We start from the raw sequence: 13,566 nt of genomic DNA, 5'->3' as shown, positions 1-13,566 counted from the left end.
TGGCTTCCTTATGATCTCAGCTCTGCCACGTACAGAGACCGCCACCGTCCTCTCTGTGTGGATGGTGGTAAGAAGGTATACATCCTTCTTGTCTCTGTACTTCAGTGCCAACAGCTCCTCTTGGCGCAGAGCAGAGGTCTCCCCCCTTCGTAGCCGGGTGCGTACAAGTTGTCCTGGGAAACCTTTGCGGTTCTTTTTAATAGTACCGCAAGCTACTGTATCAAAGCAATACAGTAGCTTGAACAAAAGGACACTTGTATAAAAATTGTCTAAGTACAAGTGATACCCTTTGTTCATTAGGGGTAATATCAGGTCCCAGACAATCTTGCCAGTGGTTCCCATATCTTCTGGGCAACCTGGAGGGTCAAGGTGGCTATCCTTTCCCTCATACACCCGGAAGGCCTGAGTATACCCAGTCTCGCTCTCACAGAGCTTATACACCTTTACCCCATACCTGGAGCGCTTGGAAGGAATATACTGCTTGAATCCCAGCCTTCCCTTATACTTCATCAGGGATTCATCAACGCATATATTCCTTCCAGGTGTATAAGCCTCTGCAAACCTGGCAGAAAAGTGGGTAATCAGGGGGCGGATTTTATACAGCCTGTCAAATTGGGGATGCTCCCTAGGGGGGCACAGGCTGTTGTCGCTGAAGTGCATGAAATGAAGAATCATTTCATATCTCTGCCTCGACATACTCTGGGAGAAAATGGGGGTAGAGCAGATGGGGCTACTGCTCCAGTAGGAGCGAACGGAGGGTTTCTTTATGATGCCCATCAGCATAGTCAATGCCCAGAATTTTTTAAATTCTGGCACATTGATGGGGGCCCATTGCTGCTTTGCCAAATATGTTTCAGGCTTTGCAGCACGGTACTGATGGGCATATAAATTAGTTTGGGCGACAATGTTCCCCAATACATCACCCAGAAACACCTCCAGAAACTGTTGGGGGCTAAAACCTGCCACATCTATATTTATGCCAGCATTTGCTGTGAAGGGTGGGATATCTGGCCTCTGGAGATGAGGCGTTACCCACTCTTCAGCGGCAATGGCAGCAACACGCCTCCTTCTAGCAGGGGGGCTAGCAGGGGGGCTGGCAGGGGGGCTAGCAGCCACAGATACATCACTATCAGTTGAGACTGCATCTAATGATGTATCTGAGCATATGGCAGGGTCAAAATTGGGGTCTGAGTCAGACATAGAGGCATCTGACTCTGACGCAAGGATGGCATATCAACACTATATCTTTTCTGTGACATTTTTGTATCTGTCACAGAAAACCAAAATTAATTAATTAACTAAATGGCCTTTGGTTTTTTTTTAAAAAAAGTACAGCTATGCTAATGCCAGTGATTTATAGCGATCACTGGCAAGCTAGGGGTTAAATACTCTTTAAATTAAATTAACTAAATGGCCTTTGGGTTTTTTTAAAAAAAAGTACAGCTATGCTAATGCCATTGATTTATAGCGATCACTGGCAAGCTAGGGGTTAAATACTCTTTAAATTAAAATAACTAAATGGCCTTTGGGTTTTTTTTTTTAAAAAGTACAGCTATGCTAATGCCAGTGATTTATAGCGATCACTGGCAAGCTAGGGGTTAAATACTCTTTAAATTAAATTAGCTAAATGGCTCTGAAAGGAGCCTTTTGGTTTTTAAAAAATTACAACAACAAAAATTAACCCCTAAAAAAATTCAGACAGCAAAAAAGTACAGCTATGCTAATGCCAGTGATGTATAGCGATCACTGGCAAGCTAGGGGTTAAATACTATTTAAATTAAATTAGCTAAATGGCTCTGAAAGGAGCGTTTAGGTTTTTAAAAAATTACAACAACAAAAATGAACCCCTAAAAAATGCACAGACAGCAAAAAAGTACAGCTATGCTAATGCCAGTGATGTATAGCGATCACTGGCAAGCTAGGGGTTAAATAGTCTTTAAATTAAATTAGCTAAATGGCTCTGAAAGGAGCCTTTGAGTTTTTAAAAAAAAATTAACCCCTAAAAAAATGCACAGACAGCAAAAAAAAGTGCAGCTGTGCTACTGCCAGTGATTTATAGTGATCACTGGCAAGCTAGGGGTTAATGGCTCTGAAAAGAGCCTTTGGATTTTAAATTTTTTAACAAATAAAAGAAATAAATCTCTCTCTGCTAAAATACAGGTCTCTCTCTTTCTCCAACAAAATGGCAAGTGAGGAGAGGGAGGGAGATCCACACTGATCAGAGTCAATATTTACAAATATTGACATGATCAGACAAATGGGGTATTTTATTATTATTATTTTTTTTTTCTAAGAAGGCTCAGATTGGGTGACCCTAGCTTGCCCCTATGGTGAGACAGGCTAGGGACACCCCCAGATGCCCCATGATGCACCGGGCATCGCCATTTTGGAAGCCTCATGGGGGAGGGGGGGGGCGCTATATGTGGGCTTTTTTATTTTATATTATATATTTTTTTTTTCACATTTTTTAGTTTATTTATATACTAACTAAGTGCCTCGACCCACCGAGGCACTTAGCACACTAGCAGAGCATCGGAAGCGTGTCCGATCGCTTCCGATGCTCTGCTGCACTGCCGGGCTCCACGTGGAGCAAAACCGGAAGTGATCACTCAAGGGGGAGTGATCAATCCGGTCCCGGCACTCCGTAACAGCACTGCAGGGATGCCCAGACATCGAGGCATCCCTGCAGTACTGTAATAGTGCCTGGAAGCGATCTTGATCGCTTCCAGCACTCACTTTAGCCGAGGACGTGCAGGGTACGTCGTCAGGCGTTAACTGCCTTTTTTTTTCAGACGTACCCTGCACGTCCTCGGTCACTAAGGGGTTAAAGGGACAGTAAAGTCAAAATTAAACTCATGATTCAGATAGAGCAGGCAGTTTTAAACAAACAACTTTCCAATTTACTTCTGTTATCAAATTTGCTTTGCTCTCTTGGTATCTCTTATTGAAGAGTAAAACTAGGTAGGCTCATAAGAGCTCAGGAGTGTGCACGTGTCTTTAGTACTCTATGGCATTAGTGTTTTGCAACATTATTTGTAGCTTTGTATTACAATGTTACAAAATACTGCTGCCACTAAAGACACTTGCACGCTATTGAGCTCTTATGAGCCTACCTAGTTTTACTCTTCAATAAAAGATACCAAGAGAACAAAGCAAATTTGATAACAGAAGTAAATTGGGAAGTTATTTGTTGAAAATTGCCTGTTCTATCTGTATCATGAATGTTTAATTTAACATTACTGTCCGTTACTGTAACATTACTGTGTTACTTTACTGTCCCTGTAATTTCTGTATCCTGAAATGGTTAAATGTGGTAATTCCCAAATCCCTGAAGCCAGAGAGCACTAACTTCTAATATTCAGGTTCATACATTTTGTATAGCTAAAGCTTTTTTATAAATTCCTTTCTTAAAATCTTAAAAAAAAAAAATGTTGTTGGCATTTCAGTATCTTGGCAAGCTCCAAACATTCATCTAAATTTGTCAAGCCCTGTTGTAGTATGTGCTTTGTGATCTGATGTCTACACTGCGGTCATGTGGTGTTTTAGAGATACAACTTGGCACTGGGTTGTCCTGTAGCTGAGATGTCTGTACATGCAACTCAATACTATTGTGTGTTGGGAGGAGAGCGAGGGCACTGAAAACTCCTCCTATCTGTCTTCCTTCACTCTGCACTTTTTTTTTTTTTGTCAAATTTAGTGACGGGAGGGGCATACAAAGGGATCACAGGACATGGAGCAAAACTGGAAAACTGGGTGAGCTGCAGGGCAGAAGAAAAGTGCTGTGATTCATGTGTGTAAATGTATAAACGAGCAGTAGGGACATATAATAATGCTGTTTATAGCTAGGGGCATTACTGTGTGCAGTGAGAAGTTATGCCAGGCACGGCAGTGAGGGCAACTGCAGTAAGTGATGATGCAGGAGCAAAGCTGTGTTCCTGCGTATTTGCAGGAGAAGAGGATAACTGCAGGAATATGTTTGTGTATGAAAGGGCAGGAGGAACATATATATAAATTGCTGAGTTCTTTATGGGAGAGGAGCAGCAAATAAGTTCTGAGTGCTGAGCTAGCTGTTTGCTGTGAGCTTCAAATCAGCAGTACAAGATGAATGTGCAGTGATAGATCTGTTTGTGTGTGTGTGTTCTATTAGAGATTCCCCCAGTGGATCACATTCTCCATCTTCTCATTCCCCATAATTGTATAACGTTGTTTAAAGGGAATAGATGACCTCTATATATTATCCTAAACTGGTTATATGCAGCATATGGTTAAATCTGACTGTTATCCAAAACTACTTTACTCCCTATTACTCATCTGTGTACCTGACAGCTGTAGTTTGTGCTGTGTTTTAATTTCTTTCCCCGCTGGAAAGACCGAGGTCTAATTGGACCAAGTGATACCACAGTACCTAGGTGGCATTTGACAAGGGTGGCACATAAGCACAAATTTTGTTTAATAGTAATATTATTTGAAGTAATTTCTCTTTTATATAAGGTTCATCAATTAGGTATTTGTATGCTCAGATGTGAAATTTTAAATCTCATTTTAAAATTCTTACTGTAGTTGTGTTTAGACTGTAGTGCATGAAGGTATTGGTTCTTCATTTTATTCATGGATCCAGGCAGAAGATAGCATTGAGCTGGTCTTGCCGTATCGCAGGGGTCATTATTTCAGCTGGCCTAAGCATTATGGGAAATCTAGTTCCAAAACCTCAGGAGGGCCACAATTGATGACCCCCGCAAAGCATTGTGTATAATTTTGGCTCTGTGTGTATAATTAGGGTTTTGGCACATAAGCCAACCTGAGCACCAAACTGTTTAGTAAAGCACTAATATGACCTGTTTGTGTATACACAAGTATGAAACGTTGTCTCAATTTCATACATTGACTAAGCAACATGTACCCTCCACTAGGAATGGAATGATGATCATCCAGTTGTATAGGTTTTTGTTTGCAAACTCAATATTAGTGTTCACACCCAGACTGGTAGGTACTATGTGGTTTAATTATACACCACTACATCAGGACTTGACACATTCATAGAGATGTGGCTCTTAAAGAGACATTAAACACTTTGAGGTTGTTAGTTAAGTAGCTTCTTTGTAATTGCACCTAATTGACCTCAGCAGATCTGAAAGAAAACACTTTTGAATCAAGGGAATCCTAGGTAAAAACTTGATTGCTTTTTTACTTTTTATTGACTAATATTTAAAAATGCTAATACTCTAAATAGTTTTTTTTTTTTTTTTTTTTATGCATGTACATTGCACTAGAACTGGTCTGATATCATTTTAGTAAATTCTGTAAACTTTCAGTAGCAACTTTCCAATTTACTTCTGTTATCAGATTTGTTTAATTATCTCGGTATCATTTGTTGATGAGCAGGGTTCTCCGCTGGACCTTTTAATGGGCACACCACCATAAAATGAGCTAATATATTTTTCAAGGTTTGTTGCATTATATAATTAATTTGTGCTTTGAATAGTTTAAATAACATTTTATAAATTATTATATTGCAAATGCAAACTATTACACCCAGATACTTCATAAAGCCACTCAGCTGGCCTAATTTTCTGTGGTGATCACTGAAGAGTAAATCTAAGTAGGCCCATAAGAGCTCAAGAGCGTGCATGTGTCTTTAGTACTGTGGTACTAATAAAGGGGGGTAGCATTAATATATCCACCTGCCCCCCACAGCATGCCAAAACTGTTAGTCCAAGTAACAATTCTAGAAATTCTAGTAGAAAAATTCTTCGTGCCATGAGCACAAATGCTCGCAGCTTAGGAAATAAATTACCTGAACTCATTTCAATAATGACTAGGGACAACTTGGATTTAGTAGCTATAACAGAAACATGGTACAATGATTTGCATGACTGGGACATAGTCATACCTGGATACAGGTTATTTAAAAAGAACAGAGTAGGAAAGAAAGGTGGAGGAGTTGCTTTGTATGTAAATGAAAATATAAAGGTTACTGAAATTGTAGGAACAAATGATGAGGTGGAAAGTATTTGGGTGACTTTGGAAATTGGAGATAAAAATGTTTTTAGAATAGGGGTTGTATATAGGCCTCCATTGCAGGATGAAAAACTGGACAATCTGTTATTAGATGAAATAACCAAAATGACCATGAAGGGTAAGGTTATAGTACTGGGGGACTTTAATTTGCCAGATATAGACTGGAAGATTCCTTCTGCTAGATCGGCTAGAAGCAGGTATATTCTTGAATCTCTGCTAGGGGAATCACTTGAACAATTAGTCAAGGAACCAACTCGTAAGGAAGCTATATTAGATCTAATACTTACAAACAGTGATACAGTTTCAGATGTGTCTGTAGGTGAGAACTTAGGATCCAGTGATCATCAATCTGTTTGGTTTAGTATTCATGTTCAGGAACTGTACACCCAGACTAAAACAAAAGTTTTAGACTTTAGGACGGCAGATTTTTCATTAATGGGAGAATACCTAAAAAACTATTTAAAGGGGAAAAATCTTATTACAGGGGTTCAAGAACAGTGGGAATTTGTGAAAGGTGCCATTTTAGATGCAACCGCACACTGTATTAGACATGTCTGTAAAAGTAAAAGAAAGCGGAAACCAATTTGGTTTTCCAAAGAAGTAGCACATGCTGTAAAGACAAAAAAGATAGCTTATAAAAATTACAGACACACACAAGCAGATGATGATATGAAAATATGGAGACTCCAACAAAAAAAGACTAAGCAGTTAATTAGGAAGGTTAAAGCTCATGCAGAAGAGAAGATAGCACAGTCAGTAAAACATGGGGACAAAACCTTCTTTAGATATATCAGTGAAAGAAGAAAAAATAAGGTAGGAATAGTAAAATTGAAATCAGTTGATGGTAGAATAATAGAAGGAGATAAGCAGATTGCAGACTGTCTCAATGATTACTTCTGTTCTGTTTTCACTAAAGATTGTGAAGATACAATGTCTACATTAAGGGATGCTATGCAAAATAGAAACAAGCTTAACAGTAATCTTTTTACAGAGGATGAGGTTTTGTTAGCATTATCAAAAATAAATGTTACAAAGGCAGTGGGTCCTGATAATATTCATCCAAGGGTTTTAAAAGAACTTCGTTCAGTGCTAACTGTCCCATTAACTGATCTGTTTAATCAGTCACTATTAACAGGAGCTGTCCCAGATGATTGGAGAATAGCAAATGTAATACCTCTTCATAAAAAGGGCAGTAGAGAAGAATCTGGCAACTACAGGCCAGTTAGTTTAACTTCAGTAGTAGGGAAATTAATGGAAAGCCTCTTAAAGGAAAGAATTATGACTTACATAAAGACAAACAATTTAGAGGACCAAAATCAGCATGGTTTTACTTCAGGGAGATCATGTCAGACTAATCTAATTGACTTCTTTGATTATGTAACAAAAGTATTAGACAAGGGAGGAGCAGTTGATGTAGCATATCTAGATTTCAGCAAAGCATTTGACACCGTCCCACACAATAAACTTATTCACAAACTATATCTCCTTGGTCTAGATTCAAAAATTGTGAACTGGGTGGAATGCTGGCTTAAGGACAGAAAACAAAGTGTCTTAGTAAATGGAGTTCATTCAGCAGAGGGGGCTGTTACTAGTGGTGTTCCTCAGGGGTCAGTTCTGGGGCCTGTTTTGTTTAACATATTTATCTGCGATATCAGCAAAGGGCTACAGGGGAAAGTATGTCTCTTTGCAGATGATACAAAAATTTGCAACAGAGTGGATGTTCCAGGGGGGGTAGACAAAATGAGAAGTGATATACAACAATTGGAGGATTGGACAAACGACTGGGATCTAAAGTTTAACACAGCAAAGTGTAAAATAATGCATTTAGGGAAGAAAAATCCAAATGTTAATTACAGACTCAATGACGCTTTACTGACTGTTACAGACGAGGAACAGGACTTGGGAATTATTATTTCAGATGATTTAAAACTTAGTAAACAATGTAGTAAGGCAGCGAGTAAGGCTAGCAGAATGCTTGGATGTATTGGTAGAGGTATTTGCAGCAGAAATAGTAAGGTTCTTATGCCACTTTATAGATCATTAGTTAGGCCTCATCTTGAGTATTGTGTGCAGTTCTGGAGGCCATATCTTCAGAAGGATATTAACAAACTTGAATCTGTGCAAAGGAGGGCTACCAAAATGGTACATGGTCTAAAAAATAAAACTTACCAGGATAGGCTCAATGACCTAAATATGTATAGCTTAGAGGAGAGAAGGGAAAGAGGTGATATGATAGCAACTTTCAAGTACATTAAAGGGTTTAGTAAAACTGAGGCTGTGGGTATTTTACATAAAATGGAAAATTCAAGAACAAGGGGTCATGAGCTCAAGCTAAAGGGTAGTAGATTCAGGAGTAATTTGAGGAAGCACTTCTTTACAGAAAGAGTGATTGATTTATGGAATAAACTTCCTCAAGAGGTAGTAGCAACAAACACTGTGGGGGACTTTAAAAATGCATGGGACAAGCATAGGGCTATCCTACGAACTAGATAAGTTTATACTGTTAGGTAAGGTGGGGCAGACTTGCTGGGCCTATGGCTCTTATCTGCCGTCAATATCTATGTTTCTATGTTGGTATCTGTGTCATACATTGTTGCAAATACTGTTTCCCTAGAGCAGTGTTTCTTAATCGTGGCCATAAAGTACCCCCAACAGGCCAGGTTTTTTATTATAGCTGAACCAGTGCACTGGTGAAGTAATTGGCAGATCAGTAACATCATGACTACTAACTTGCTAACACACATATATACACGTGGTTGCTGTGCTCCTTGTTCAGAGAAGAAGATATATATTTATATATCTATATCATATATCTATATCTATATCTATATATATCTATCTATATCATATATATCTATCTCGCACCCACCCACTCTCACACCCACCTATGGAAAAGAAACAGAGGCGCCACAATGGCCTAGTACCACCAAAACAAGCAATATTGGAATATAATATGAAATATACTCACAAATGTGATGCACCCAATGGTGCTAATGGGGCGGGCTGGTGCTTTTCCGTAGTCTAGCTAACTGTTATCAACCGGCCGTGGACTCAGGTTTGGATTTTCTACCAAAGTATCTGTGTATTGATAAAAAGCACACAAACATAGCCCAATGCCATATAGACAGGGTCAAATAAGTGGGCAATGATTGCACTTACAGAATAGAAAGCACCTCCAGGTGCAGTACAGGCAATCTGGGACCTCACAGCCGCCCAGCTGACTGAACTCCAAAGCAAGCAATAAGGAACACTCCAAGGATTCACAAGAAGAAAATAGGTGTTGCATAAAAAGCCACCACAGCAGCAAGTGTATATAAAAAAAGATTCTTTATTTTAAAAAAGCAACGCGTTTCTCAGCCTCTAGAAGGGCTGTTTCCTCAGGCTTTGTTAAAAACATATGATATACACTTGCTATATAAAAAGGGCAAACAAACTTTCCGATAGGTTAAGCCATTGATTGATATCATCTGTATGTGTTAACAATTAGTAGTTTGTTGACATGGTAACAACAATAAACAATTGTCTCAGTGGAATGGTAAACAAAAAAAATATATGCATATACATTTTTAACCATTTATGATCACCTCCTCCAACAAACAAACGCAACATGTAAAAAATTGTTTTCATACTACTACTATGCAAGGTGAAAACATTAATCTCCCATACCATTGAGCAACTTATACAGGGAGTGCAGAATTATTAGGCAAATGAGTATTTTGACCACATCATCCTCTTTATACATGTTGTCTTACTCCAAGCTGTATAGGCTCGAAAGCCTACTACCAATTAAGCATATTAGGTGATGTGCATCTCTGTAATGAGAAGGGGTGTGGTCTAATGACATCAACACCCTATATCAGGTGTGCATAATTATTAGGCAACTTCCTTTCCTTTGGCAAAATGGGTCAAAAGAAGGACTTGACAGGCTCAGAAAAGTCAAAAATAGTGAGATATCTTGCAGAGGGATGCAGCACTCTTAAAATTGCAAAGCTTCTGAAGCGTGATCATCGAACAATCAAGCGTTTCATTCAAAATAGTCAACAGGGTCGCAAGAAGCGTGTGGAAAAACCAAGGCGCAAAATAACTGCCCATGAACTGAGAAAAGTCAAGCGTGCAGCTGCCAAGATGCCACTTGCCACCAGTTTGGCCATATTTCAGAGCTGCAACATCACTGGAGTGCCCAAAAGCACAAGGTGTGCAATACTCAGAGACATGGCCAAGGTAAGAAAGGCTGAAAGACGACCACCACTGAACAAGACACACAAGCTGAAACGTCAAGACTGGGCCAAGAAATATCTCAAGACTGATTTTTCTAAGGTTTTATGGACTGATGAAATGAGAGTGAGTCTTGATGGGCCAGATGGATGGGCCCGTGGCTGGATTGGTAAAGGGCAGAGAGCTCCAGTCCGACTCAGACGCCAGCAAGGTGGAGGTGGAGTACTGGTTTGGGCTGGTATCATCAAAGATGAGCTTGTGGGGCCTTTTCGGGTTGAGGATGGAGTCAAGCTCAACTCCCAGTCCTACTGCCAGTTTCTGGAAGACACCTTCTTCAAGCAGTGGTACAGGAAGAAGTCTGCATCCTTCAAGAAAAACATGATTTTCATGCAGGACAATGCTCCATCACACGCGTCCAAGTACTCCACAGCGTGGCTGGCAAGAAAGGGTATAAAAGAAGAAAATCTAATGACATGGCCTCCTTGTTCACCTGATCTGAACCCCATTGAGAACCTGTGGTCCATCATCAAATGTGAGATTTACAAGGAGGGAAAACAGTACACCTCTCTGAACAGTGTCTGGGAGGCTGTGGTTGCTGCTGCACGCAATGTTGATGGTGAACAGATCAAAACACTGACAGAATCCATGGATGGCAGGCTTTTGAGTGTCCTTGCAAAGAAAGGTGGCTATATTGGTCACTGATTTTGTTTTTGTTTTGTTTTTGAATGTCAGAAATGTATATTTGTGAATGTTGAGATGTTATATTGGTTTCACTGGTAAAAATAAATAATTGAAATGGGTATATATTTGTTTTTTGTTAAGTTGCCTAATAATTATGCACAGTAATAGTCACCTGCACACACAGATATCCCCCTAAAATAGCTATAACTAAAAACAAACTAAAAACTACTTCCAAAAATATCCAGCTTTGATATTAATGAGTTTTTTGGGTTCATTGAGAACATGGTTGTTCAATAATAAAATTAATCCTCAAAAATACAACTTGCCTAATAATTCTGCACTCCCTGTACATAACTATATCATATAATCATGCATCATATAGTATTATCAAATATAATAGAATATAAAATCCTCGATAATAATATTAATAATATTACAATACTTACTATAAAACTCACCCCACTACAAACATCATGTCTAATGCTGCACAATGATATCCTGCAAGTGGACACAATCCCAAAATATGAGTATTGACATGCCTATGTGCGGCTTAATATTAAAACAAATCTCCTAGGGGACCTGTATCCTAAATTGTCAATACAAGAGGGTGAAAAATTAAGAACTATCATAGCATCGCCGTCCATCGGTCACAAACCCCTCACTGGTTCCATAAGAAGGAAAGTGTGTGTGTGTGTACACTAGGAGCCAATCCGTGAGGAGAAGAGGCCAGATGGGGGTGAGGCCGGAGGCGCTTTATCAATAGATCAGAAGAACGTCAAAGCCAAATTATGTGGCCATCCAATCCCTAGCTACACAATTACTCTCTTCCGTGTCTATGAACTGACATGGAAACGGTCTGATAGACAGCTGTGTTGGCCAATAAAATACCCTTGACCCTACACCAGTGTGTGTGAAAAAAACTATGTGAAATCCAACCTTGATATCTAAGGATTAAAAAAATAAATTTGTAAGCAACTGTCTCAGCTGTAAGAGTAATGACTATGGTTCCAATACATAACAATACGAGTGTTACAGGTCATGACCAGAACGGATTAGTGGTTAAAAAGTGGGTTAAGGGGTCAATATTTAAACAGAACTCAAAAACCTAAGAGTGACCTAAAGTGAAATGTCCGTGTGAACATAATATTTATCATCAATTGATAACAAATTGATAGCGTATATCGATAGAAAGTATGTATGTTGCTAAATGTGTACTATAAGGGTCAACTCAAAAAATTTGTAGTGATAACTGGCGTTCATAAGGATAGGCTTGTTAGTACAAATGCCACATCACCGTGGGGAGTGATCAAGCATTCTAACACTGACATATAAGGACCTATGTCAGGATTAGTCAATCTGTCCAAATGAACTCCACATGATGTGTTTAATGTGTAAACATATGGATACATGCGCAACATTTTCTGTGGAGAGCACACACAACAAGCGCACTTTGTTTTAGCACATAGTCCAAATAGCGTGCAAGTGAAAGCCAGAAAATTGTTTTGTAGCGTGCCCCTTAGAAGTCTATGGGGATATTGAGCTAGCATGGCCACACTATCCAACCTCCAGATGTTAGCGCCCCTGAGGCTTTCATTGAAGCAAAACCGTTTTACTTTCAACTTGTAATAGATTGATTTAACTTGAGCTGTGTTAGTGCTTAATAGAATTTTTTTTTCTCACCATATCTGTGTATCTCTCCCTTTCAGGGCCTCTCTCACTATGCAAACCCCAGATAGTCCTGATGGATGTCTCCTCCCAGATTCTGCGGCACTTGATATAGAACTGTATGAACTGGATTCTTTCCATGACACTGTGGATAATGGTAAAAGTCCTGATCCCAAACTCTCTAAATGCAATTGAAAGGGATATGAAATGCAGAAATTTTCTTTTGCGATTCAGTCAGAACATTCAATACATTTTTCTTCTGTTATGTGTGATCAGTCCACGGGTCATCATTACTTCTGGGATATAACTCCTCCCCAACAGGAAATGCAAGAGGATTCACCCAGCAGAGCTGCATATAGCTCCTCCCCTCTACGTCAGTCCCAGTCATTCTCTTGCACCCAACGACTAGATAGGATGTGTGAGAGGACTATGGTGATTATACTTAGTTTTTATGACTTCAATCAAAAGTTTGTTATTTTAAAATAGCACCGGAGCGTGTTATTACTTCTCTGGCAGAGTTTGAGGAAGAATCTGACAGAGATTTTTTACTATGATTTTAACCGGAGTCGTTAAGATCATATTGCTGTTCTCGACCATCTGAGGGAGGTAAAGGCTTCAGATCAGGGGACAGCGGGCAGATGAATCTGCATTGAGGTATGTGGCAGTTTTTATTTTCTGAATGGAATTGATGAGAAAAGCCTGCCATACCGTTAAAATGACATGTATGTATACACTTCAGTATTCTGGGGATGGTATTTCACCGGAACTACTGTGTTAAAGGTCACTAATCCTTTTAATAACTATTCTCATGTTAAACGTTTTTGCTGGAATGTAGAATCGTTTACATTGCTGAGGTACTGTGTGAATAAATATTTGGGCATTATTTTCCACTTGGCAGTTTTTTGCTTTAATTGTGACAGTTTCGTTTCTCTTCACTGCTGTGTGGGAGAGGGAGGGGCCGTTTTTGGCGCTCTTTGCTACGCATCA

The 13,566-nt window shown here is 39.4% G+C and overlaps 1 protein-coding gene across 1 annotated transcript in view; it reads left to right on the top strand.

Annotated features, from left to right (window-relative positions):
* Window positions 1-3,620: 3,620 nt before the first annotated feature.
* The window catches only part of PLD2 (phospholipase D2), a 159,340-nt gene continuing 149,394 nt past the window's right edge, over window positions 3,621-13,566 (top strand). Inside the window, exons 1-2 of the mRNA XM_053718329.1 lie at window positions 3,621-3,753; window positions 12,621-12,736. Of these exons, the coding sequence (XP_053574304.1) occupies window positions 3,731-3,753; window positions 12,621-12,736 (139 nt within the window). The 5' untranslated portion in view covers window positions 3,621-3,730. The remainder of the gene's footprint in view (window positions 3,754-12,620; window positions 12,737-13,566) is intronic.

This window comes from Bombina bombina, chromosome 6 (genome assembly GCF_027579735.1).
Source record: "Bombina bombina isolate aBomBom1 chromosome 6, aBomBom1.pri, whole genome shotgun sequence".
Taxonomy (NCBI): Eukaryota; Metazoa; Chordata; class Amphibia; order Anura; family Bombinatoridae; genus Bombina; species Bombina bombina.
Note: the sequence above shows the minus strand (reverse complement) of the source record. Positions and strands in the feature narration are given on the sequence as shown.